Source organism: Macaca nemestrina, chromosome 13 (genome assembly GCF_043159975.1).
Source record: "Macaca nemestrina isolate mMacNem1 chromosome 13, mMacNem.hap1, whole genome shotgun sequence".
NCBI lineage: Eukaryota > Metazoa > Chordata > Mammalia > Primates > Cercopithecidae > Macaca > Macaca nemestrina.
In genome coordinates, this window is record NC_092137.1 from 37309697 (window position 1) to 37336827 (window position 27131).

The 27131-nt window shown below is 37.2% G+C and overlaps 1 protein-coding gene across 5 annotated transcripts in view; it reads right to left on the reverse strand.

Annotated features, from left to right (window-relative positions):
• The window catches only part of LOC105464853 (protein kinase D3), a 78203-nt gene that overhangs the window by 18921 nt on the left and 32151 nt on the right, over nt 1-27131 (reverse strand). For 4 of the 5 annotated variants that reach the window (XM_071076532.1, XM_071076535.1, XM_071076534.1 and 1 more), the window contains 10 exons: nt 24995-25126; nt 23503-23660; nt 18464-18656; nt 15005-15082; nt 12212-12395; nt 10345-10468; nt 8303-8380; nt 6937-7213; nt 4299-4351; nt 1545-1617 (listed from right to left, as the gene is read on the reverse strand). In XM_071076532.1, the coding sequence (XP_070932633.1) occupies nt 1545-1617; nt 4299-4351; nt 6937-7213; nt 8303-8380; nt 10345-10468; nt 12212-12395; nt 15005-15082; nt 18464-18656; nt 23503-23660; nt 24995-25126 (1350 nt within the window). Of the gene's footprint in view, nt 1-1544; nt 1618-4298; nt 4352-6936; nt 7214-8302; nt 8381-10344; nt 10469-12211; nt 12396-15004; nt 15083-18463; nt 18657-20957; nt 21385-23502; nt 23661-24994; nt 25127-27131 lie in introns of those variants that run through there. The other variant, XM_071076536.1, reaches the window with a different exon arrangement.

The window sequence follows — 27131 nt, forward strand, 5'->3', positions numbered from 1 at the left end:
CATATTAACTAGTTATACCTATTATATACGAGGTATGCCTTTAGATGCTACAGATTAAGCAGTGAAAATGACAGGTATATTTTTGGTATTTGTTCTTCGAATGTGTATGTGACTTGCTCTTCTCTACATAGCTATTTATTTTAGATTAACTCATTTGTCTCAATGGCACAATTGTAAGTCTACTTGAAAAGACTGAACAAATGTGTGCAATTTTGGTAAGAAGCCAAAGGTACCTCAGACAGTTCTTTGTTCCTTTAATGACGGGAAGTCCTCCAGAGATGTAACTACTCTTAAAACTGACAAATCTGAAGTTGCAAACCATAGATACTGTATATGCATGCAGAGTCAACACATTTTCTGGGCAACTGTTTTATGTCACAACACTAGGTACTAGGAATACAAAGAAAATCCAGACATCTCACAGCCAACCCTACAATAAAGTTCAGTGGGAAGACAATAATATAAACCCAAAGGGTAATAAATATTGTGATAGAAGTATGTATGTTAGGTAGCAGGAGTACTAAAGGGGAACAATGTTTTTATTTGATGGAGAGATAGGCATGGTGACAAGAAATTTCCACAGAGGAAACCCTTTAGTTGAGCCCTGAAGTATGAAAAAAATGTTCACTAGACAGACAAAGGGGTGGAGAAGGAGCAGAGAGGCAAAGGGTATGGAGGCATGTAAATAGGACTGAAAGATAGAAAGCAAAGAGGAAGTTGCAATTAGAACTGAGGCTAGAGAAGCAGGGAGATTCACAGCAGCCCTGAAATCCTCTGCTAAGGAAACTGGCTATGAATCTGTAGATGACTGTGAACCACTTAAGGGTTCTATGTGAGGTAATACTAGTATCAGATGTGAATTTTCTGAAAGATTCACTCCAAGAGTTGTATGAAAAGGTAAGAATGGAGGCAGAACAGCCAACTAAGAAACTACTGTACCAAGTCTTAACAAGGGGTAACAAGGGTTTAACATTTCTTCTGTATCTTAGTACCTTTACATATATTAAGTTTAATTAATATTTAAGCCTTATGAGCTACACAGGTCAGGTTTTATTAGCTCCATTAAACAGCTGAAGATGCTAATGCACAGTGAGGTTAAATGACTTCATCAATATCCTAAATCGCAGAGTTGGATTTCAGGTTCAGGTTTTCAGACTTGATAGAACAATCATGCCAACAGTAGACAAATGGTGCCATTTGTGTTGCAATACTAGTAGGAAATATACTTCAATGAATAAGCCCACTCAGCCCAACATAAACTTCAAACCATCTCCCCGTTGCCTCCGACAAACATCTGTATGTGTGAGCTACAAGAAGAGAAAAAATACTGTAAAATTTTCTGATTCTGTTACTTTTTAAAGTTTGCAATGAAATTACGGAATGAATACTCAAATTACAGTGAGAAGGATTTAGCTGAAAGATACAAGTCAGCCTTTGAAAAAAAGGCCACTGGACAAAACTATGAGATGACAAAACAGCTGGCAGATGTTTCACATTTTCCAGTTTTTAATGTGTACAATATGCAAATGGCTGTAGTTGCTTACCTCCATAAACGATGCCAAACTGGCCTGAACCAAGCACCTCATCTGCAAAGATCTGGTAAACAGTACTGATATCCTGGTAGGATAAAGTAAGCAGTTAAGTATTATTTATTTCTATAATACAGTGTAAAAGATGTGTCAACATCTCTGACTTTCTTCATTCAAATACTTAAATACATTTTTATGTTAGAAGCAACTAATTTCCATAAAGTGCAAATTATTTTATGAAAACATAGGCTTTCTATGTTCTATAAGAGGTTAAGCCCAAATTTTATGTGCAAGTATAATGTATTGTGTAAGACTTTCAGGAAAAAAATGCTTTGAATTTTAAAAATCTTATATTTAGGCCTGGCGTGTTGGCTCACGCCTATAATCCCAGCACTGTAGGAGGCTGAGGCAGGCGGATCACCTGAGGTTGTGAGTTCGAGACCAGCCTGACCAACAAGGAGAAACCCCGTCTCTACTAAAAACACAAGATTAGCCAGGTGAGGTGGTGCATGCCTGTAATCCTAGCTACTTGGGAGGCTGAGGCAGGAGAATCGCGGGAACCCAGGAGGCGGAGGTTGAGGTGAGCCAAGATCATGACATTGCACTGCAGCCTAGGCAACAGGAGCGAGACTCCATCTCAAGAAGAAAAAAAATCTTGTATTTATTAAGTAGTGATCTCTATAAGTAAATTTACCTAAAAAAATTAGAAATGAAATTTTACCTATTTTACCTTTAAAGAGATTTGCTCTCTTTGGTTTTTGAAAGAAAAACTCAAAAGTTCATATTACTGGGATTAGCCTGACTTTGAGACTGAATAAAAGAATACGTATGAGAGAAAGTCTGTAACTCAAATCCATTCCTCTATCTTTCCTCACTGCTCTTTGCTCTTCCCTTTTTTTTTCTTTTTTGTAGTATTTGTTGCTGTGAGAACAGACAAAACTAATATACTAATTTGGGATGTTTAGTGTCAAAATTGCATTACAGGTGTGACTGATGAAAAAAAAAGTGGAACTTCACTCAGCAGACCCACACTTACAAAGACAAAGCCTCAGCCCTGCAACAAAAGCCAGTGAATATGCATCTATATGTGTTAAGTTGTAATTAAAATTTTAAGGTTTGTAAGAACCATTTTTATAAGCCTCCCAACTTTAATCAACTTTTTGTTTAACCAAATTTTGGTTCTAATCAGATTAGGAGGCATCCAATGTATATATAATAACTGCTAGGAAAGTGTGTGTGTATGTATGTGTATATACAATTGTTAAACAAAAGCCAATTCTGAGTCCTTTTTCCCCTATGACATGGATGGATATATCCTCAGTTCCCATGGGATTATTCAAAATTTGAGCTCTCATGTTTTTTGATATTCCTCCATCTCTCCCCAAGAATATGGTGTCTATTCTACCTCCCAACAGGACAAGAGACTCACAGATTATATCTCTGAAATTCTCTATCTCCAATAACATTACTAGAGTCCAATCTTCATTGCAATCTTAGAAATCTTAAACAACATTTATATGTTAAAGAACTGTAACAGCTGAGTGCCCCAAGTAGAAAAGAGAGATTTTAATCTGAGAAATTATATATAACAAACAATTGACTTCCTTTTCTAGCCTGTTTTCCCTCTAGTCCAGGGGTTGGCAAACTCCGGCTTGTAGGCAAAATTCGGCCTGCTGCTTCTTTTTGTATGGACCCTGATCTAAAAATGGTCTTTAAATGACTGGACAAATCAAAATAATATTCTGTGACATGTAAATATTAAATGAAATTCAATTTCAGGGTCCATAAATAAAGTTTTATTGGAACATAGTCATGCCCATTCACTTATGTATTGCCTATAGCTGCTTTCTTGCCACAACCGCATAGTTGCATAGTTGTGTATGGTCTACAACAGGGGTCCCCAAGCCCTAGGCCACAGACTGGTAACTCTCTGTGGCCTGTTAGGAACTGGGCTGCACAGCAGAAGGTGAGCAGCAGGCGAGCAAGCATTACTGCCCGAGCTCCGCCTCCTGCCATATCAGCAGAGGCATTAGATTCTCAGAGGAGCGCAAACCCTACAGTGAACTGTGCATGCGAGGGATCTCAATTGTGCATTCCTTATGAGAATCTGATGATCGACATGGTTCATTCCGAAACCAGCTCCCAACCCCGACCTCCATGGAAAAACTCTTCCACAAAACCAGTCCCTGGTGCCAAAAAGATTAGGGACTGCTGGTCTACAAAGCCTAGGATATTTACTAAAGTTTATGGAAAAAGTCGCTGATCTGTTGTAAAACCCTAAACATACCTATATACACCAGCCAAACTTAATTTATTCATCATTCCTTAAGAGTCCATTTCCTGCTTCCCTGTTTGTTCATCCTGGTGTTCCCTGTACTTGCATGAAAGGTTGTTCCCCAACCCTCATCCCTTCAGCACTTCCGTCAGTAATCCATTCCATCCTTTCAGGTATAGCTCAAATTGCACTTCCTTTAGGAAGCTTCCCCTGCTGACCCCACAAGAAGTAATGTTTGCCTTCTCTTTGAACCGGTCTTATCATTTTGTAATATTCTAATGTAACTTTTTCTAGTGAAAAAGTTAGCTTTATTTTTAATTTTAAAAATCTGCCTTAGTTTCCTCTATAAAGCAGAACTCCTTAGGGAAGTTATCAACCGTAAAGTCTAGCCTAGTGCTTTGGGCGATGAACCAATTTCTCTAATAAAGATTTTCACCTTTTATTTTCCTTATTTTAATCACCCAGTTTACACGTTAGCTGTAACGATTACTTACCACATTCTCCTGAATCTGACAATTAGATACAGAGATACTTGTAGACAAATCTTCTGTAAAATATAAAAAAGATAGTTGAGAAAAGGACAAAATTTAGTATATGAAAATAATATTAATCTTTTTTTTTTTTTTTTTTTTTTTTGAGACGAAGTCTCGCTATGCCGCCCAGGCTGGAGTGCCATGGCCGGATCTCAGCTCACTGCAAGCTCCGCCTCCCGGGTTCACGCCATTCTCCTGCCTCAGCCTCCCGAGTAGCTGGGACTACAGGCGCCCGCCACCTCGCCCGGCTAGTTTTTTGTATTTTTTAGAGACGGGGTTTCACCGTGTTAGCCAGGATGGTCTTGATCTCCTGACCTCATGATCCACCTGTCTCGGCCTCCCAAAGTGCTGGGATTACAGGCTTGAGCCACCGCGCCTGGCCTAATAATATTAATCTTTACTGACATGTGAATGCTCATGCTATATCAAACTTTAAAAAGTTTAACACACAGTTAATATAATTATGTACATTAAAAAAACCTACACATACAACCCATCAATAGGAAACTAGATGATACATCCATACAAAAGAATACTATCTCAACATTTAATCGATGATGTAGGGCTATAAATACTGAATCAGAAAGTCAGAAAGCTAGTCATGATTATTACTGAGTTACAAAGGGAAGTTGCACTGTAATCCCAGTGCATTAGGAGGCTGAGGCAGGAGAATCACTTGAGCCCAGGAGTTTGAGACCACCTGGGCTACATGATACCCTATCTCTACAAAAAATTTTAAAAATTAGCCAGGCACAGTGGTGTGCACCTGTAGTCCTAGCTACTCAGGAAGCTGAGACAGGAGGATCCTTTGAGCCCTGGAGTTTGAGGTTGCACTGCACTCTCACCTGGGCAACATAGCAAGACCCTGTCTCTTGGTGGGGACGGGGGAAAGCGGAGTCCAGGGAATTGCAGGGTAGCAGTGCTTAAATTAAAAACAAAAGTCTATGATTACTTCTGGTGAGTGGAAGAGGTGGGATTGGGGAACAAAGAGTTTTTATACACTTCTAAATTGCTTGCATTTTTATAATTTTATAATGTTGTGTTTTTTTGGTACTTTAATACATTTATTACCTGAAATAAATCACTTCATTTATCTTTTAAAAAGTGTGTAAGTGCCTGTATTATTTTCTGAGGAAACAGTCCTAGTTTTAATTAGAATGACATAGACTTCTGTCTAAAAACCTCCAAAACTTAAGAACCACTGTGAAACACCCATCTACCTACACCCATTCCAACCCAAAATCAGTACTGAACACCAAACATGTACACAGTCATGATCCTCATCACACGTGTCTCAACTAAATAATGTTATCCCTCCATCACTCCCATTCAGCTCTGCCTACTGTATTCCTACCTGAGGTTCAAATCAGGTTCTTCTATGAAGTCTTGTTTACTCTTCCTATCTGCATCTGAGTTTTTTAAGTAATGTATTCCTCACTTTTGCACTGTACTGCTTTATGCTACCATCTAATACCTTTATATATCCCATCTCTCCCTAAAGAGCTTTTACGATTTCTGTATTTATTTTGTATTTTAGTTCAGGGCCTATCACAACAGTTGTACAAAATAATACAGCTAAACTAAAATAAACTACATTTGGAAAGTTGTTGATACGTATTTCAATTTGAGTATATTTCTCAAATGAATGAGTTATGTGTCCCCCCCGTAAGCAACACAATGTTAATGAGGGAGAAGTGGCATTATAGTGACCTTTCGATTGTTAACTGTTTACTTTTGAACCTTTATCCAATTTAGGTTTAATTACATAAATTTTGTTGGTGCAAAACATGTTTCAATGATTTTTAAATATTTCTGTATGCTTTAATACAGCATTTCTGACTTCACAGATATCATGAGTGTGATGTGAACCGTAATACTTTATTGCCTGTTTATATCCCACTATAAAGCAAAATATTAATACCAGTAGTAGGCATAATCCAATGAGACTTTACAGATGCCAAGCACTGTTCTGTATCTTACAGGTTCTCTTTCATTTAATACTGACAACCCTACGAAGTACTTACTACTACAGTGAGGTAAAGTAACTTGCCTGATCATATAACAGATGGTATAGCCAGGATTTTCATGTAGGAAAACTGACTCTGGAGCCTAGCACTGGGCATTGTATGTACATATATATACTATAACCAATACAATTTTATAAAAGAATTAACTGGCTGGGTGTGGTGGCTCACGCCTGTAATCCCAGCACTTTGGGAGGCCAAGGTGGGTGGATCACGAGGTCAGGAGATTGAGACCATCCTGGCTAACACGGTGAAACCCCATCTCTACTAAAAATACAAAAAAGAGCCGGGCGTGGTGGCAGGCGCCTGTAGTCCCAGCTACTCGGGAGGCTGAGGCAGGAGAATGGCATGAACCCGAGAGGCAGAGCCTGCAGTGAGCCGAGATGGCGCCACTGCACTCCAGCCTGGGCGAGAGTGAGACTCCGTCTCAAAAAAAAAAGGAATTAACTAATGGTATTGGTTACTAAAGACAAAGCTTAGGATGAACATTAAAAGGAACAAAGGAACACAACCATACCCACAAAATGCTTAAGAACTAAAGAGGAGAAAAAGCCATCAAGAGGTTTATTGCTTACTGTGATCTTTCCCTTGCCCTGGAGAAGTGCAAACACTTGCTTGAGGAGTAACAGGCATGAGGGCTTGGCGAATTGCTTTTTCCCAGCTTTGTGCTACATCAAGTCCAACTCCAGTGGCAGCAAGAACAGGATTATGACAGCTGTCCCCATTGTTCTCACCAACGAAGTATACCATAGTATCAGTAATGATTTCAAAACAGTGTGGATTGCTGCCTTGTGAAATGTTTGTGAAATCTTGTGGTGAAGATATGCGGAGAATTTCTGAAAGTGGAATTTCCTGAAGTAAAAAATTAAGCATTGAAAAATAAGAATACATCTTTGTTTTTACTTTTAAATACACTGAAGAACCAGAGATAGGCATTTCAATGAATGCCATTCAGACAGACACAAGTATGCAACATGTAACACACAGTCGAGTCTTATGACATAGCCTGTCTTGAATGAGCTGCAATGTCCAGCAATGCCAGAGGCAGAGCATGGACTATGATAACTAAGCCAGTAGCAGATCATTAGGATGCAAGGAAGGAGAAGATTTAGGAGAGTAATCTGCCACTATTTCCAACACTTCTAACTTCCAACCGTCATTAATTCAACTTCACAACTACTTATCTAGTGGCTGTAGTCTACAAGATATAGAAGTAAGAAAGAAGTAAGAAGCAGAAAGTAAGCAAGCAGCAGAAATAATGGCAGAAAAAGCAGAATCTTGGTCAGTTGTTTAAGCCACTCCATTCTGGTTCTGTCCATCAGGGTAAACTGTAGCAATCATTATGTTTTTAGTCCACTTCCTAAGGCAAAAAAACTTATTTAAAAAACAAACAAAAAAACACCTGCTCAAAGCAAGCCATTAGTTCCCATTCTCTCTTACTGACCTAACTGCTTGGTTATAATCTTGCTTGCTGTCAGTTCATGATGTGGCAAAACGTGGAGTAAGCCAAGCAAGGAAGACTGTAAAAAGGAGATTAAGAGCCAACACAAGCAATTGGGAACTGGAACCCAAGGTAAGGGTGGAAGGTGGGAGAAATACTAAATACCTCACTGACCTCTTCTGGACAGGCAATGATGATGGGACTTTCTAAGCAGTCTAATCTAAATCATAGTATCCAGAAGGAAAGCAGCAGCAACCTGACAGGCAAGCCAGAAATAAATAAATACACAACAACAACAAACAGTCTGGTAGGAGAGCTGCTGTGGGGGAGTGAAATTTGGTATGGGAAATAGTTGCTTCAACAAGGAACCTAACAGTGACTTCTATAAATCATACTAGCTAGAGTCATTATATATATTCAAATATAACAGTTAATGAATATTATCTGAAAAAAAACACACTATTTTAACGCTTATATTTTTTAAAATGTAAAATCTTTACCTTATAATACTTTGAACCAGATTCATTCTGAAATAATGTTAGACATTTGCTGTCAAGTCTCCAATAATGCCTCTTTCTCTATAAAATAAAGATTGGAAAACTGTGAGGTTCAAAAATGATTCCTCCCAAGTGCTTGTACCTAACTTTTCCCTTCATTTACATTCATAAATTTGTATTTTTGAATAAGATTAATGAGGTTCAAAATCCTCAAGATATAAAAAGGATGTATGGTGAAAAGCAGCACTCCCACCATCACTCATCCCCACTCCTCACCCTTACTCCAGGCAAAACATGTTATCAGGTTTCTGGGAATCCTTTTAGAGAATTTTATATATGCACACATGAATACATATATATTACACACATACACACACATAAAAATATGTAATTTACCTATAGGCTATATTTCTAGAAGTTGATTTGCTGGGTCAACAGACATGTGCACATGTAATTTTGCCTGATAGTGTTATATTATTTTACACAAGATTTGACCCAATTTATAGTCTCTTCAGCAACATATGAGAGTCCCTAGTTACTCACACCCTCACTAATGCAGTATGTTAACTTTTTGATCTTTGCTATACTGAAAAATAAAAAGTGATATTTCAGTGAAAGGTTAAAGTGATATTTCTTTTATTATAAATGAAATCAAGTTCTTTTGTGTAAAAGTCATTTGTATTTCCTGTGAAACTCTCTATTCATATTCTTTGTTCATTTTCCTATTGTGTTGTGGTCTTTTTCTTAACAATTTGTGGCATTCTTCACATCTTATGGAATTAACCCTTGTTTAGAATGAGCTGAAAATACTTTTTCCAGTTTCTCATTTGTCTTTGCTTTTGGATTTTGCCACATATAATTTTTTAATGAGATTGAATTTATTATCTTTTATTCTTTATTATTGAATTTGTAAAATAATTCTCCCAATGTTTCTTCTGTTAAATTTCTTTACATTCAAATCTCTGATACATTTAGATTTATTATGTATAAAGTATGAGATATATATATATATATATATATATAACTTTATCTTTTTCAAAATGATACATGGTTGTCCCAACACCATTTACTGAATTAACTATCTTTCCCCATTAATTTGATGTAATAGCACCTTTGATATACCATTAAATTTGCAAATGTAGGCACACCACTTCAAGTTACATTCGCAAGGATATGAACTATAAATAAAACACACACTGCAGTCTATACTGCTGTCATCACACAAAACTTTACACCAGCTAAATGTATTGGGTACTTCATTTTATTCTTAAAAGGTTTATTAGAAAGCTTGTTTCAATAATCTACTCAGCAAACTTTAAAAGTAAAATACTAGCTACTAACATTTATTGGGTGCTTCCTGTATGCCAGACACTGTTCCAAGATCTTCTCATATATTAACTGATTTGGATTTATTAGGTGGTTACATTATGCCAGTTTTACACAAGGAAATGAAAGCATAAAGAAACTAAGTAACTTTCCCAAGTTCATACAGTTTTATAGTAAGTTACAGAGACTTAGGCAGTCTAGCTCCAAAGTCCATGTTCTTAGCTATTATACTACGCTGATTCTTCAAATCTATTGTCTACTAGAATGTCATCATTCCTTGTCTTTGCTGGATCTAAAAAACAACTTGCATATTTACACCAAGTTAAAGTCTACATAAAACCAAACATGCTTCCTTCCTATCTCTGGTAATAAGTTGATTTTTTAGATGAAGTCTTAGTTCCTTCTATCTCTATTTTGTGACTCCATTGTGTTTCGAGTTAATTATTTTTTATTGTGGAACAATCCAGATCCTTTTTGAATACTGACTGCTTGTCAATTTTTTTTTTTTGAATATTGACTGTTTGTAAAGACAATACATTAAATATTCTGCCTGTTAAAAATTCCTTACAAATTTAACTATAATTCCAGTGCATCTTTTACAAATTGCGGCAGTGTATATAATGTCTTAATATACATCTCATCATTTTGATTTAAAAAATGCACAAAATGAAACTCATAACAAAGTCTTACTAAGATATTAAACGTTTTTGATTACTGACCAGGTTATCCCTGCTGGTGTAATGGACCATCCACCCTTCCTTCACCATTGTGCTGCTCTTCCTCTTTGTGTGCTTGATGGACTGTACAACCCTCATTAGCGGAATATTATTGCTTGTTGATGGACTAAAAAATATTTAAAATTTATAAGTTTGTGTAGATTTTTAAAAAGTCATAAATACTGTAGGAACATGAAGCCTTCTGAAAGATAATTAAGCTAAAAATTTTCAAAATATCTTAGTAAAATAAACAATGGCTTAAGAAAAATTAATCCTGTTATGATGATACATAATTGATTCTATTTTAAACTAATATTTTAAATCCTATTTACTTGTCATGAATGTTTTCTGGAGGATCACAAAAAAAATAAAAAAAAATAAAACAACAATGAGCAGAGCAGAAAGCACCCTCCCAAACTGAAATATTTGGAGCCCAGGAGAGGATCTCATTTGGGCTTGCTGTTGAAGAGTTTTCCTGCCGTAGGCAGCATGATGGACTAACAAATCCATAACAAGGCAAAATGCAAATATATAACTCGAATTCACATGGCTCAAATGTCAAATCCAGTTAATCATGTTGTTAGCAAAATGTACCTCTACTAGAAGTTAAAGGAAAATGATTTACAGATACTAATTAAGAAAATGTAATGAGTCAAATCAGGCAGCACTGAAACATGACTGAATAACTAAAATTTGGGATGTATGTACAAAATACACTGTTTTGAAATGTGGGCCTCAAACAGTTAAATACTTTCTTTTTTAAACTATGAAGTATTCATGATTAAGAAAGTAGCTAGGTTCACCGGGCACCGTGGCTCACACCTGTAATCCCACCACTTTGGGAAACCAAGGCGGACAGATCACAAGGTCAAGAGATCGAGACCATCCTGGCCAACATGGTGAAATCCCATCTCTGCTAAAAATATAAAAATTAGCCGGGCGTGGTGATGCGCGCCTGTAGTCCCAGCTACTTGGAAGGCTGAGGCAGGAGAATTGCTGTGATCGGAGATCGCGCCACTGCACTCTAGCCTGGTGACAGGGCGAGACTCCGTCTCAGAAAAAAAAAAACAAAAAAAAAACCCAAAAAACCCCAACTAGCTAGGTTCTGGAATAGTCTCCAAAATGGGTAAACAAAATTTTCGTTAATAATGCTAATGATACTAATAACTGTTCTTTAATGATAAGCCAAACTGAATAAATGACAACTCAGCCATCTGAGATTGTAATAAATGACTCATTTTAAGTAACTCTTTGTTTCCAATGAAAAACAAAACCTGCCAAAATGGGGACATTTTGCTACAAGGTAGTATATCCTTTAGGCTACAAAAACTGAATTTCTATGAGCATAGTGGCATATTTAGAATGGTTTTACAGTCTAATAGTATTTTTACAAAATGCTAATAGTCAGATTAACTGTGGCAATATGAAAACTGCCCTCAACTTCATCGCCATTATCTTTGTGCAACATTTTCATGAGTATATTCTTTATTGCCGTTTCTGCTACCACTTAAAGCTGCCTGTGTGAAAACCAGGTTGCTTTAACTGAAAGTTCAATACTGACACCTTGCAGTGACTGTTCTACAACTAGGTTTTATATCTAGAACATACATAAAGCATTTTTCTTTAAAACAAAACACAACAAAACAGAAAAACAAAAACAAGGATTCTCATACCTCCCCATCTTGAGTGGATAGCAAGGCTGATATAATTTATTTCAGAAATATTACATTGCATGTAAAAGAATTAGCCACAATTTATTTAGATTTTAAGTTACTTTTAAGGTCCCACTTAAAGAGACATGGCTTTTTCTTAATGAGATCCTGAACTGACCTTGCATCTGGAAGTAGCTTGTAATATGTATATACGTTACCTGATTGTTTTAACGGCTTCTTCATCTCTTTCTACATCGAGATCAGATGGATCCAAGAAGAACATCTTATCTTCTGGGGGAGATGACTCTTCTGTGTCATCCAAGCCCCGACTACTATCACTATTTATGTCATTATTGTCAATGTCCATTGGTATATCTGTATCTGTTCCCAGACTGGAAGGTTCTGGTAAAATTTTAAATGAATTTCAGATTTTTGTATTAATAGAGGAAGTCTATTAAATGTGAAAAAAGTCTTGAGTCTTAAAATGTAAGAAAATATCTTTATGAGTTAAGTAAAGTATTTCTCTCTTTTTTTTTTTTTTTTGAGATAGAGTTTCACTCTTGTCGCCCAGGCTGGAGTGCAATGGTGTGATCTCGGCTCACTGCAACCTCCACCTTCCGGGTTCAAGCTATTCTCCAGCCTTAGCCTCCTGAGTATAGCTGGGATTACAGGCGCCCACCACCATGCCCAGCTAATTTTTGTATCTTTAGTAGAGATGGGGTTTCGCCATGTTGGCCAGGCTGGTCTCGAACTCCTGACCTCAGGGGATCCACCCACTTCGGCCTTCCAAAGTGCTAGGATTACAGGCATGAGCCACTGCGCCCAGCCCAAGATAAAGTATTTCTTAAAGAAGATACAAAATACACAAACCATAAGACACAAAGTTAATTAATTTGATTACATTAGAATTTTAAATTTCCACATGACAAAAGATACTATAAACAAAGATAAGCCACCACCATTATGGTCAACTGATTTTTGACAAGAGTGTCAAGAAAATTCAATGGACAACAAATAGTCTTTTAAGTAAACGGTGCTAGGATAACTGTATATCTACATGCAAATGAATGAAGATGTAAATCATATATAAAAATTAACTCAAAGTGGACCACATAAAATGTAAGAGCTGAAACTATAAAACTCATAGGAGAAAGCATGAGAGTAGATCTTTGTGACCTTGGTTAGGCAAAGCTTTCTTAATACACCAAAACGATAAGTGACAACATAAATAAATAAATAAATTGGATTTCATGAAAATACAAAACTTCTGTGCTACAAACAATACCTTACAAAATGAAAGGAAAGCCCACAGAATGGGAGAAAATATATGCAAATCATATACCAGATAAGGGACTAGTATCCAGGGTATTTAAAAATTCTTACAATTCAATGAAAAATAAACAGATAAATAACCTAAATGGGCAAAGGATCTGAATAGGTGTGTTTTTCAAATAATATATAAAAATGGCAAATGAACACATGAAGATGTTCAATATTATTAGCCATCATGGAAGCGTAAATGAAAACTACAATGAGATACCACTTCGCACTACCTAGGATGGTTGTAATCAAAAATATAATAAGTGGTGGTAGGGATGTAGAGAAATCAGAATCCTCATACACTGCTAATGTAAAATGGTACATTTCTTTGATTACTAGTGAGTTTGAGCATCTCACTAGTAATCAAATGCACATTAAGATAAAACTGTATTTCATATCCATTTGTTAAAAGGTAGAAAAGCACGAAAACACAAATAAATGAAGTATAAATGTTTTAAAGTCTTTAGTCATAGACAAACTATACTAAGTCAGATTAACCGAAAGAGAAAACCAATCATGCTCTGTCAAGGTGTTATCAGTGCTATGGTCTGAATGTTTGTTCCCCTTAAAAATCTTAACTGCCAAGGCAAGGGTATTAGTTGGTGGTGGGTCTTTGGAAGGTGGAGTCTTTGGGATGGGTACCCTTACAAAATATGCCCACAGGAGCTCCTTCTCCCATTCCACCATGTGAGAATGCAACTACAAGGTGCCATCGACCAGGAAATGGGACGCCCCTCACCAGACACAGAATCTGCCAGTGCCCTGGACTTCCTAGTCTCCAGAACTATGAAAAATAAACTTCTGTTGTTTATATGCTACACAGCCTATGGTATTTTGTTATAGTAGCGCAAATAGACTAAGACAACCAACAACCATAGAAAACATGCCACAAGAGAAAATGTTAATTAAACTCTGCCAAAGAGAATTTTCATTCCTTTTATGCTTTTCCTTTTACAGAACTACTTACATGAAATTTTTACCAGTCATGTAAATTGTTAAAGGAAAATTATGCTGAAAGGTTAGAGTCCTTACCGCTTCCTTCCAAAAAAAGGTACCTGCCTTGCTTAGTATTATCTTGAAAAGGAAAAAAAAAAGGCCCCAAAGGGAAAATGGATAATGATTATTTGACAGAGAAAGGGACAGTGAGGCAGTATACTGTGTTCTAATCACTAGGGACTAAGGAACCAGACCATGTGGGTCTGGTTAACTTCCAGCTCTGCCACCTATTGCCTATATTTCTGGGGCAAGTTACTTCATGTATTTGTGCCTCAGTTTATTCATCTCTTAGTACCTACCTCAAAGGGTTGTTCTTAGGTTGAAATGTCAATATATTTAAAGAGTTTAGAACAGTGTCTGGTATAGCAAGCAGTTAGTACATATTAGAACTATGAAAGAATAGAGACAAGAGCAGGGTTTTAAAACAAGTTCTTTTATGTCTAAAAATGAAAGACGATATGAAGTACCACTGGCTTTATTAGACTACAAAGTAACAGGTGGCCAGAGGAAAGACGGGAAGGCATGATTACTAACAAATGTATACTGTCAGTGGTCTCTGTATTTTGCTTGATTATTCAATCAGAAGAAAATCTTTAAGAAACAAATTAGGAAAACAGAACCTTATCCAAAGATAATACACCAAAGAATCATGGCCTTTTCTGATCTTTCACAGAAATTAAGAAAAAGAATTTTACCTCCATTGAAAGTAACCTCTCCAAGGCAGTCTCTTGGTACTTTTGATGCACAGCGTTTATGGCAGTTGAATTTGCAATCTAAAATGAAAATATTCAGCGTATTAATTTATGTAAAAGTCAAGCAGTATCAGATATGGTTAGACTTTCTTTAAATCACTCATGAACAGAATATTATTAGTAATGATAATATTAAAATAATAACCACCTACAAGTCACTTTAGCACCCTCTGCAACCCCCCATCATTTTCTTCATTTGTATAATAAGGCTAATACCATGTGTACAACACTGCTGAAATGTATTGGCAGCTCCATATTTCCTTCTCTTATCTCATATTCATCTTTCCACACCTCCCATGAGAGTTTCTAAAGCTGATTAAATTCCCATCCAACTTATGTCAGATACATACTTTCAATTCCTAAGTATCAGGACCTAATGTATATGCAGGAAAGAGACTGAGATCCAACAAACATTTATGAGGAACCAATAAGGACTTTCACATACAACCCTGTGAGGAAGGACTGAGTTTCTCCAGCACAAAGCCTCCCACTTGTACATAATGGTTCTCTTCAGCCTAAAACAAACCTCAGAGTTGATAGCATTGCAGATCAGTGTTAGGTACAATCTGTCCAAAATTACTGTATAACACAGTTGTTTTCAAACTGTGGTCCCAGATCAGCTTCATTAGGAAACTTGTTAGAAATGCAAATTCTTGCACCCTACCCCAGACCTACTACATCAGCAACTCTTACGGGGTGGGAGGGTAGGGCTGAGCTCTGTAAGTTATACTAAAGTTGAGACCCACTGGTCTAACTATGTCTAATACCACCCTTGAAATGCATCTATGAGTAATAACTGGGTGAAAATAACTTTAATATCTGACTTAGAATGTTTTTGTAACCCTTGGGAGTCAAGAAAATCCTGGGTATCATGCCAACAGCCCAGGCTAAAGATCATTATATGACGTAAACCCCATGAAATGTATAATTTGTTAGATAACAACATTTACATTATTTAAAACACTATCCTTGTTAAGACAGGCCCTCAGGAAAATTCATGTGATATTACTTTACACTATCTCAAACAATAGATTTGTGTTTTATCTCATGAACTTTGCAAATTGTGAAAACAACAAGGTTTCCATTTTCCCTTTGAAAACTCAGGCCGGGCGCAATGGCTCACGCCTGTAATTCCAGCACTTTGGGAGGCTGAGGCAGGTGGATCACTTGAAGCCAGGAGTTTGACACCAGCCTGGTCAACATATCAAAACTCTGTGTCTACAAAAAAATACAAAAATAAGCTGGGTGTGGCAGTACCACTGCACTCCAGCCTGGGCGACAGAGCAAGACTCCATCTCAAAAAAAAAAAAAAAATTCAGAGCCGAATTTGTGGGCTACCTGCAGCAAGTACGTAGGTTTGAATGACAGGAAGGCAGTTTTAGTTCTATGTCCTTACCCATGTTTTTATTAATTTGCTTATGCTCTTTTATATTTTACATATGCTTTTAAGCTACCTTGAAGTTTTTATACATCGAAGTAGAAAATAAAGACAAACAGATGAATGAATTCTTGGAATTGTGCATTTTCTCAAATGATCCAGTATAATGGTTTTATCTTAATGAAATCATTTTTCTTTCATAGACTGACAAATGAAAATACTTTTATGTTTTAAGTATCTTAATTCATACTATTAAAATAGGGAAATCACTGAATTATAATTATTTTATTAATAAATGAAGTAGCTTAACTATACTGAAATAAAACCTACCATTTTCTGAACCAATATAAGCATAGAAGATTCTTCGTCTAGAACCCTAAAACGTTGAATAACCCAGTAGCAGAATTAACGGGTTTATGTAAAAATTCATTCATATTTATTTTAGTTGCACTACAAAATACTGTACTTTTCTGCATATGGTTTAAGAATGTTTCTGTTCTGCTAAGCAGAACAGCAATATTAACTACCTTCATTAAGATTATTTGTTGGCTAGAATTTGTACATCTGTTACTAATGTTCTTTCCCAAAACATTTTTCAGTGGCTGCTTGCCAATACATTTTTATGTTGATATTTTAAAGTATTAATTTATGTAGTAACTCATAGTCAAAGCAAGTCGTTGAAATAAAATTTCATCATGTTATAATGCCTAATAGTTATAAAATACCTGACAACAAATGTATAACCTATTCCCCATTTGATGTTCTCGTGTGCTGTCATACACTGTCAAGGAAAGCTTTATTTTCTTATATGCTTAAGCTTATATACAATTATCTTACTCTGTCTTGTAAGCAAGAATTTCTTGTTACAAAACCCTCAACCCTAATGTTTTATTTAGATCACTTGATAATTCAATTCCACAAATACTTCTACTATATAAAAAGTACAATACCAAGAACTGCTAATTACATGAAAAAAGTATACAAGATTATACTTGGACTACTTACATCCTATCCTGGCTCAGTCTAATAATCTAAGACATTTACATTCTATTTTAGTTTTCACTCTACTGTGAAAACATAGTTTCTACTGTACAGCATTGCTGAGAAGATATGAGATAAAAAGATAAAATCATCTTTAAAAAGCATAAAAGCATTATATAATTATAAGCAAATAATTATTCCAGTATGCTATTAAAAACCTGTTTCATTAAGAGATGTTTTGAGAATACTGTAATAGTGTGCTGGGTTAGTATCCAAATAAGGGTGGTCCCTATCATAATTTCAGTAGCTTCTATTACGTCCTACCTATTTCAGTGTGATTATTCTCGGGAATGACAGTTTTTGTACAATTCTCCTAACTACATACTTAAAAACAAAAAACCACAAAACTCTTGCAGTATGCTCGTGTGTGTGTATAATAAATATTTAATGAAAAGAGGAAAGCGTTATTTTTATTTTGTTTAGTGTCTGGCTCTGGAATCAAAAAGACATAAAACCTCAGCTATTCTATATTGGCAAGTGATAAGCATACAGGTGAAGAAGCCATTCTCAGAGGTCCACATTCTAGTTTTTCTGTTTACTAGCTACATGATCTTAAGCAAGTTACCTAATCTATGTCTATAAAATGAAAAATGACTCCTATTTTTACTAACTCCTATTACTACTACTCCTATTACTATTAATAGTTAATAGTAATAGTAACTCCTGTTAGTAACATCTGTTACTACTGGAATACTAACAAAAGCATAATTCACATATAATTGCTTTGAAGACTGAGTATGTAAAGTTTTGTTTACTGTTTTACTATAGTGCCTGGCACGTAATAATACACACTGCAGATAGTAGTAGTAGTAGTAGTTTACACACACATTTCTATTTTGTTCATATTTCTCTTTCCTTTATATAAGTTAACAATTATGACAATAATTTCTTTGGCTAATGCTTCTGAAATATAAATATTTTAAACTTATATTTAATAACAAAAACAGACATAAATTTTACTTAGGGAAAACACCGAATCCTACCTTTACACTGCATTCCTTGGCGAAACAGGCCTTTCAATAACCGCTTGCAGTACTGACATATCGTGGGACGGGTATAAGAGTGAACAGCAAATGTGTGTGGAACTTTCACTCTGCACATTACCATCTTTTCCATCCAGATTGGGCGACCACTCCAAGAAGGAATTCTCTTACTTGGTTCCTGGTGGACATGTGACTATAACATAAGTAATTTTCATAAGTGTAAGTCAGTATTAAAAACAAAGTAGTGGGAGCAGAGCTTAACCACAAGAATCATTTATTTCAAACACTAAAGCCAAAAAACTCTAAAAATGTTGTTCTCAGCAGTTTCCTTTGCAATGTTTAATTTACCAGTCTTTGAATGAGAAAAACGCAGATTCTTTTTGCTAATATTTATGCTTAAAAAAAATCTAAGATACGTTAATTCTCAGGTACATATTTGCTGATTATTATTTGCCAGGCACATTTCAGCACTTTATAATAAAACCCACAAACTTTAAAACAAATAAATTCAGAAAGTATTATTGTTGCTCATTTTGCATTACTGAATGACATCTGAATATATTTTGAAACACATTTTAGATTTTCAAATTTATCTTAATACTAAAATATGTGCATACATTTTAAGTTTAATTAATAATGATAAACAATGGCAGATACAAAACTAATTAAAACAATAGTTTCAGTAACTCAGCTTTAAGAAGTTCCTTTATTTTCCAATTGTTTGGGTTTTTCTACCAGATGAACAAAAAGCAAAATTAAAGAAGGCACGAATTAAAAATTTTTGTAACCTGAGGGGTAAGTAGATTTTGGTAACTATGACCCTTTCTATATGAAGAGAATAATCAAACTAAACTATAGATCACCCAGGTCAATGTGGTTCATTCCATTCATTCAACACATACTCACTGATTATTATATGCCAGGCCCTATTATATACTAGGGACACAAAATTGAATAAAACATAATCCAAATTCTCAAGCACAAAATCCTAATACTCAACTACCATCTAGCTATATTAACAGATTTTGCTGTACCTGCTTGCATCCTCACTGCCAGAACTGAGGTCCTGAGATCTTTCAGATGCCTTCTATAACTGGTAATGTTTGTAAGTCAGAGAAGTTGGGCAATTCTACATTAACATGTTCAACCAAGGGAAGGAAAAGAAGTCAGAAAAAACCAAGAGACAGGGAAGTGCAAGGGAGAAGTAAGGAGAGGAGAAAAAATAAAAAAAAGGGGGGGGACGAAAAGGAAAAGGACAAAACAACTGGTTGGAGAAGAGCACTATATAATGCCTCAGACTGATAGTATAGGAACTATTTTGTTTTTCTTTTTGAGACGGAGTTTCGCTCTTGTTGCCCAGGCTGGAGTGCAATGGCATGATCTCGGCTTACTGCAACCTCCACCTCTTGGGTTCAAGCGATTCTCCTGTCTCAGCCTCCCAAGTAGCTGGGATTACAGGCATGTGCCACCACACCTGGCTAATTCTGTATTTTTAGTAGAGACAGGTTTCACCATGTTGGCCAGGCTGGTCTCGAACTCCTGACCTCAGGTGATGCGCTCGCCTCAGCCTCCCAAAGTGCTGGGATTACAGGCATGAGCCACTGCACCCGGCCCCTTTTTCCCATTTTAATTTATCTCTGCATAATCCAATCCCATCAGTAACAGTGGATTGCCACACTATTGGGTGAGGATGGCAAGAAAGGTATGGCAGACTTAATTGGATGGAGGAGGATGTTGGTATAGTTACGTAGAAAATTTGGTTAAAATGAGACCAGTGAAATCAGTAACTAGAACTGAGTGGAAGTTCTTTCTTATTTTAATGTCCCCTATATACAAATTAGTGCTTAGCCTCAACTATTATTTCTTATTAATGTACAACCAGTAATTTTCTAAAAGTAATCTGATGATTTCCACAGCTTAAGTTAACATTTGCCAAAGTAATTGCTCACAAAAACGTTGTAACAATATGGTCAACTCTCAATTATATATAAAATAAAGGGAATAAAAACACATTTTTAAAATGGGTAATTCCTCAATTATGTATATTTAATCAGCTTTGGTGTATTAGTGAAATTCTCCGTTTTTTTCTTTTTTTTTTTTTTTGAGATGGATTTTCACTATTTTTGCCCAGGCTGGAGTGCAATGGCACAATCTCGGCTCACTGCAACCTCTGCCTCCTGGGTTCAAGCGATTCTCCTGCCTCAGCCTCCCAAGTAGCTGGGATTACAGGAGCATGCCACCACGCCCAGCTAATTTTGTATTTTTAGTAGAGATGGGGTTTCACCATGTTGGCCAGGCTGGTCTTGAACTCCCGACTTCAGGTGATCCTCCCGCCCCCGAAAGTGCTGGGATTACAGGCGTGTGCCACCGCGCCCAGCAATTCTCCAGTTTTACACACACTCAGATTCAACATTTTCTTTCTAGATTGATTCTATCCTCCCAAACCCCTAAGGAATTCTCCCGAATGTGCTCAAGGGAATACTGTCTGTTTTACCTTCAAGCAGGCAGCACTCAATTCTGGTTTCTTGAATCCCAGTGGTCCCATTTTAACCAAATTCAATGAACAATCTTCTTCTATTCTTCCATCTCTTTACTGGATTCCCTTTAGACCAAACCTGTTCAACCTGCAGCCACAGGCAGCCCAAGACAGCTCTGAACGAAGCCCAAGACAAATTTGTAAACTTTCTTAAAACGTTATGAGATTTTTTTTTTTTTTTTTAATTTTAGTGCATCAGCTATCATTAGTATTAGTATATGTGTGGCCCAAGACAATTCTTCTTCCAGTGTAGCCCAGGGAAGCCAAAAGACTGGACACCTCTGCTTTAGACTGACATTATAACAGACATAACAGAAACTGACTTCTTACACGTAAACAAAAACAACCTTAGAGTCAGATTCAAAAGTTTCTACTCCTGGCCAGGCGCAGTGGCTCATGCATGTAATCCTAGCACTTTGGGAGGCCAAGGCAGGCAGAACACCTGAGGAGTTCGAGGCCAGCCTGGTCCAACATGGTGAAATCCCCTCTCTACTAACAATACGAAAATTAATTGGGCATGGTGGCAGGCGCCTGTAATCTCAGGAATTCAAGAGGCTGAGGCAGGAGAATCGCTTGAACCTGGGAGTTGGAGGCTGCAGTGAGCCGAGATGACACCACTGCACTACAGCCTGGGTGACAGAGTGAAACAGACAAGTATTTCCTTTAGCACATTTCTTTTTCCACCTCAAAAAAAACAAAAACAAAAAAAAGATAAAAAGTTTCTACTCCTAACTTGCCCATTTTCAAGCTTATCTTACTATTTAGTGAAGTTTAATATCTTGACTCCTTAGAAACCCGTTTCTTACCCATTTCTCCTAACTATAAAATCAGGATAGCCCCTATACCTCTTAGGACTGTGATGAGGGTTATATGACAAAAGGAAAGTACCTAGCATAAAGCCTGGCACATGATACTTTATGAGGCTCTTAATGGGCAGCCACTCTGAGTTAGTTCTTCTCTAACCTTGGTTGAGCTTCAGGGGTTCTTTCTTCCTAACTGGTATCTCCTCCATTCCTTCCTACTCCACTCATCCTTTCTTCTAATTTTCCCCCACAGACTCTTCTCTTACTCTGCCTTCTTTTTTTTGAGACTATGCTTGAACTGACTAAAGTAAACCTTGAAAGCCCTTCCATGCTATAAGTTCTAATTGTTTAAAAATACTCTGAACAATCTAACCACTTCAGACATGTAACTGCACTTCTTATACTTCCCTAAGGAGTTTTCATGTTCAAGATAAAATATAAACTAATGATAAATGTAATACCTTATCCACTTGCTCTGTCCTTCTGCTATTTCCTAATCTAGTAATACTCAACTGGGCATAGGTAGCATACCAGCATCATTTGTGGGGCTCTTAACATACCTCTATTCTACTGTCCTCATTCCTAGGTAAGTCCTCTGTGCAGTTCAGTGTATAAGATGCACTAACTTTTTCCTACTAATCTTTTCCAGGCTCTTCTGTAGGTTTATACCAACCCCTCATTTTCAGTCCGTTGTGCCACAGCACTCTTTTTATCCTTTAAAAATCTCACACTAGGGGTAAATAATAGGAGAAGATGGAATTTTTGTGAAAAGATTTCAAAAGCTTTTACTCTGGTGTCTCAACTTAGCAAAATATAATGATCATAGTACCAAGACAAGGCCTTGATTTTGCCATTAATTTACAGAAGATCAGAGAAGTTATAGAAACAACTAAATAATAAGATTAAAACCTACAGATAGAAGTCATTTCAAATACTATCAAATGTACAAGGGAGTTATTTCTTTTTTCCTGGATCTACTGCCTTTGCCCTTGAGAGGTACACTGTATTAGGAAAAAAAATCACTGACTTATTAATAATGAGATCTGGGTTTAATTCCACTATCTTACTAATTTGCTCTCTGACTTCACACAAGTCACTTAACTGCTCTGTCTCAACTGTCTCATCTGTATACAGATCTGTAGATAGTAGTGGCTCATGCCTATAATCCCAGAACTTTGGGAGGCTGAGGCGGGCCGATCACAAGGTCAGGAGTTCAAGACCAGCCTGGCCAACACGGTGAAACCCTGTCTCTACTAAAAATAAAAAATTAGCTGGGTGTGGTGGCACGCATCTGTAATCTCAGCTACTCGGGAGGCTGAGGTAGAAGAATCACTTGAACCCGTGAGGTGGAGGTTGCAGTGAGCAGAGACCGTGCCACTGCACTCCAGCCTGGGCAACAGAGCAAGACTCCATCTCAAACAAACAAACAAACAAACAAACAAAAAAAAAGATGAAGTATGGAGACCAGGAGCCAGGATACTGGCTGGAAGGTTAAAGCAGTGGTACAAATCATAATAACATCCCAAAGTGTACAAAAAGGAATTCATTACTACTTGTAAGTCCTGTCTCTATTACTACATTTTATGTTTCTTAAGTGCAGCAGTATTACCATTCTTTAGCGTACAAATTATGTTCCAGAATGATGTCATACACCCTGTAGAAACATAGAGAATAACTAGTAAAACGTCTAGAATACGTACCTCTTCACTGGGAAGGGCTACATATTCAGGCTGTAGGGGTCTTGGAACTGAGAGGCCGGGTCCCGGTAAAGATACATTTGACAGACGTCTCTTTCTTACTCCACTACAGTTATTTGGAATCTTGAAGGCACATCGTTTATGGTAATTTAATCCACAGCCTAAACATATTTTACAAGGTAAAATATAAGATTAAAAAAAAACTTTACTATTTAAGTGTGATACATAAAAACCACCGCTTCTTTTATTCAACATATTTTCTGTTAGCCATACCTACCCTAATTAAGAACCCTGACGGCAGGCTAAGTGGAAGCTAATGAATTCAAGAAGAAAAGGAAATGTGTAAAAAGGATAAGTCAGCTACAGCAGTGGTTCTTGAAGTGTGGTCCCTAAGGCGACCACCTGGAAATTTGTTAGAAATGTAAATTACAAGGCTCCACCCCAGATCTACTGAGTTAGAAACTACGGGGATGAGACCCAGCAAGTGTGTTTTAGGATGCACAATACGGTTTGAGAACCACTGGCTTAAAGCACTGGTTAGCAAACTATGGCCTCTGTACCAAATTCCTCCTGTGACATGAAAATTTTATGAAACTCAAATTTTGATGTTCCTAAATAAAGTTTTATTGGAACACAGCCATATCTATTTGTTTACATATTGTCTATGACTGGTTTCACAATGTAATAGCAAAGTTAAATCATGACAGTGACCATATGGCCAACAAAGTCTAAAACATTTACTCCCTGTCCCTCTACAGAAAAAGTTTATTGACCCTCCACCTTAGAAGACTGTTTCTTCATCAGAAATGTGCACCTGTGTCCTACTCCTAGCAATTCTAATTCAGAACAAATTTGACAATTTAGCTGAATGTAGGAGACAACTTTTTTTTTTTCTTTCACCCAGGCTGGAGTGCAATTGTGCAATCTCGGCTCACTGCAACCTCCGCCTCCCAGGTTCAAGCGATTCTCCTGCCCCAGCCTCCCAAGTAGCTGGGATTACAGATGTAGGCCACCACACCCGGCTAATTTTTTGTATTTTTAGTAAACACAGGGTTTCGTCATGTTGGCCAGGCTGGTCTCAAACTTCTGACTTCAAGTGATCCACCCGCCTCGGCATCCCAAAGTGCTAGGATTACAGGCGTGAGCCACTGTGCCTGGCCAAGAAAACTTTTTTAAAACAAAAACAACATGAATATTTATGGAGCCATTACACCATTACACTGTACTAAATATTTAACCCTATTACCCAATTTAACCATTTACTCTTTACAAAACCAGTAGGGCAGAAGGTATTTTACAGAGAAATTAATCCTAAGAGGTTTAGTAATTTGCCCAAGAATATGAAGGAGTAGGTGGCAGAGACAGAATGAGTCCTGATCTCTCCAATCTAAATCCTTGTTACCACCCTAGTCAACAGCTCATCATCTTTTCACTAATAAAAAATGCAAATGTGGAATCTTATTTCAAATGATCACAAAAATTTTAGAACACATACCTTCACATTTCAGTCCCTGACGTACCAATCCCCAGAGCATCTCACCACAGTAATCACAGAAAGTAGGAGCTTTGTAAGAATGTACATAGAGAGTATGTGGACGAATCTGGAAATCTTCTACTGTGGCTAAAGCTTTAAAAAAGAAAAGCATTAAAATACACCTTATATTTGTAACTACGATAAGATTAAGAATGCTCACATATTCATTTATGTCAAAGTACACAGAATCATTTTTTCTCTGAAAGTTTCACTGGACCATAAAAGTAAATTATTTTCAGCATTTAATATTTTGATTTCAAACTCTAGGAAGTCCATTTGCTGCTAATCATTTGAGCTCCAGAAGCAGGTAGTAGGTTAGTTATTTGGAACTCCAACAGCATTTTCTCATAATGACAAGATTACAAATAGATGTTAGGTCTACTTTAGCCAATTAAAAACTGCTTAACTTACACAGTGGGATATAGAACACTAAAGTAAAAAGTAGTATGGAACTTAACTTCTATTTACAGAAACATTTCTGTGGAAAAAGATACTGAATCCTAACTTAGGATCCCAGGATATACTTGTCGGTCTGTTCTCCACAGTCCTAGTGGATAAGAGAAAGAAACTCCTTTCCCCTTAGTGAACACTGGACAGTAGACCCAAGGAACTTCCTCTCACCTCAACCTGCAAGTCATTAGTGGATACACTGTAGTCTGATGGGGTCCAGAGTAGAGAAGGAAGAGATGTGAGCAGGACTTCCAGGTGAGACAGGGAGTGAAACTCGTCAGGAGTGAAGAGGAAGGCAAAGATTGGGAAATACAGAGATGGTTTGGGGTTGCTGTATAGAAGATGAATGGTCAGTAGAGCAGGGAGTGAGATGAATGACAGAATCAGAAATATAAGATGAGAGGAGTGGGGACTAATAAGGAGAGAGAGGATCTCAAGAAAAGGCTCAAAGGTGAATTTGAGAAAAGGGAACTTGGTAGCAAGGTTCTGACACATAGCTGCCCAGCTTGCTTCCTTTCTTCCATCAGTTCTCCTCCTTGCCAAACAAAAAGTACTGCAGACCTACTATGTGCATTATTATGGCATTTTTTCTTCCTTTTCACTCCTTATTATCTTGCCCACATTGCTGCTGGATGAGATGGCAAACAGTGGGAATTAAAAAACAATGTATGGCAAGAATGGGTGAGGTAGAAAAAGAGAAAGGTGGAAAAAAGCCCAGTGGGACAAAAAGGGAAAGAGCATTTTTTATTTTAAAGCCACAGAAATAACCAGCATTGTAATTTCCTCTTCCATATCTTCATTACTTCTTTTTTCCTGATTCTCTTTTCTAAACCCCAATTTTCTTCTTTTATGCTCTTTACAGAAATGTGGGTGGGGGAAGGGAAAAAACAATTTCAGTGTAACTGTTTTATTTATTTGACTCAGAGAAGAGTGTATTTCTTTCAGACCAAATAATTTCCTTAGCTTAGTAACGTTCCAGTAATTCAGTTTATCTTCCTATCCTGATTTTTTCCTTTTTTTTTTTGAGACAGAATCTTGCTCTGTTGCCCAGGCTGGAGTGCAGTGGCACGATCTCAGCTTGCTGCAAGCTACGCCTCTCAGGTTCACACCATTCTCCTGCCTCAGCCTCCCAAGTAGCTGGGACTAGGCGCCCACCACCATGCCTGGCCAATTTTTTTTTTTGTATTTTTAGTAGAGAGGGGGTTTCACCATGTTAGCCAGGATGGTCTCGATCTCCTGACTTCGTGATCTGCCTGCCTCGCCTCCGAAAGTGCTGGGATTACAGGCGTGAGCCACCGCGCCTGGCCTTTCTTTTCTTTTTTTTTTTTAAGAGACAAGTCTTCCTCTGTTGTCCAGGAGGAAGCGCAGTGGTGTGACCATGGCCCACTGTAGCCTCAGTCACCCAGGATCAGACAATCCTCCCACCTTATCCTCCCAAGTAGCTAAGACTACAGTTGCACGTGACCATGCCTGGCTTTTTTTTTTTTTTTTTTTTTTTAAATTTTTAGTAGAGATGAGGTATGCTGCTCAGGCTGGTCTCAAACTCCTGAGATAAGCAATCCTCCTGCCTCAGCCTCCCAAAGTGCTGGGCTTACAGGTGTGAGCCACGGTTGCCAGCTATTTTTCTTTCTTTTTTTTTTTTGAGACG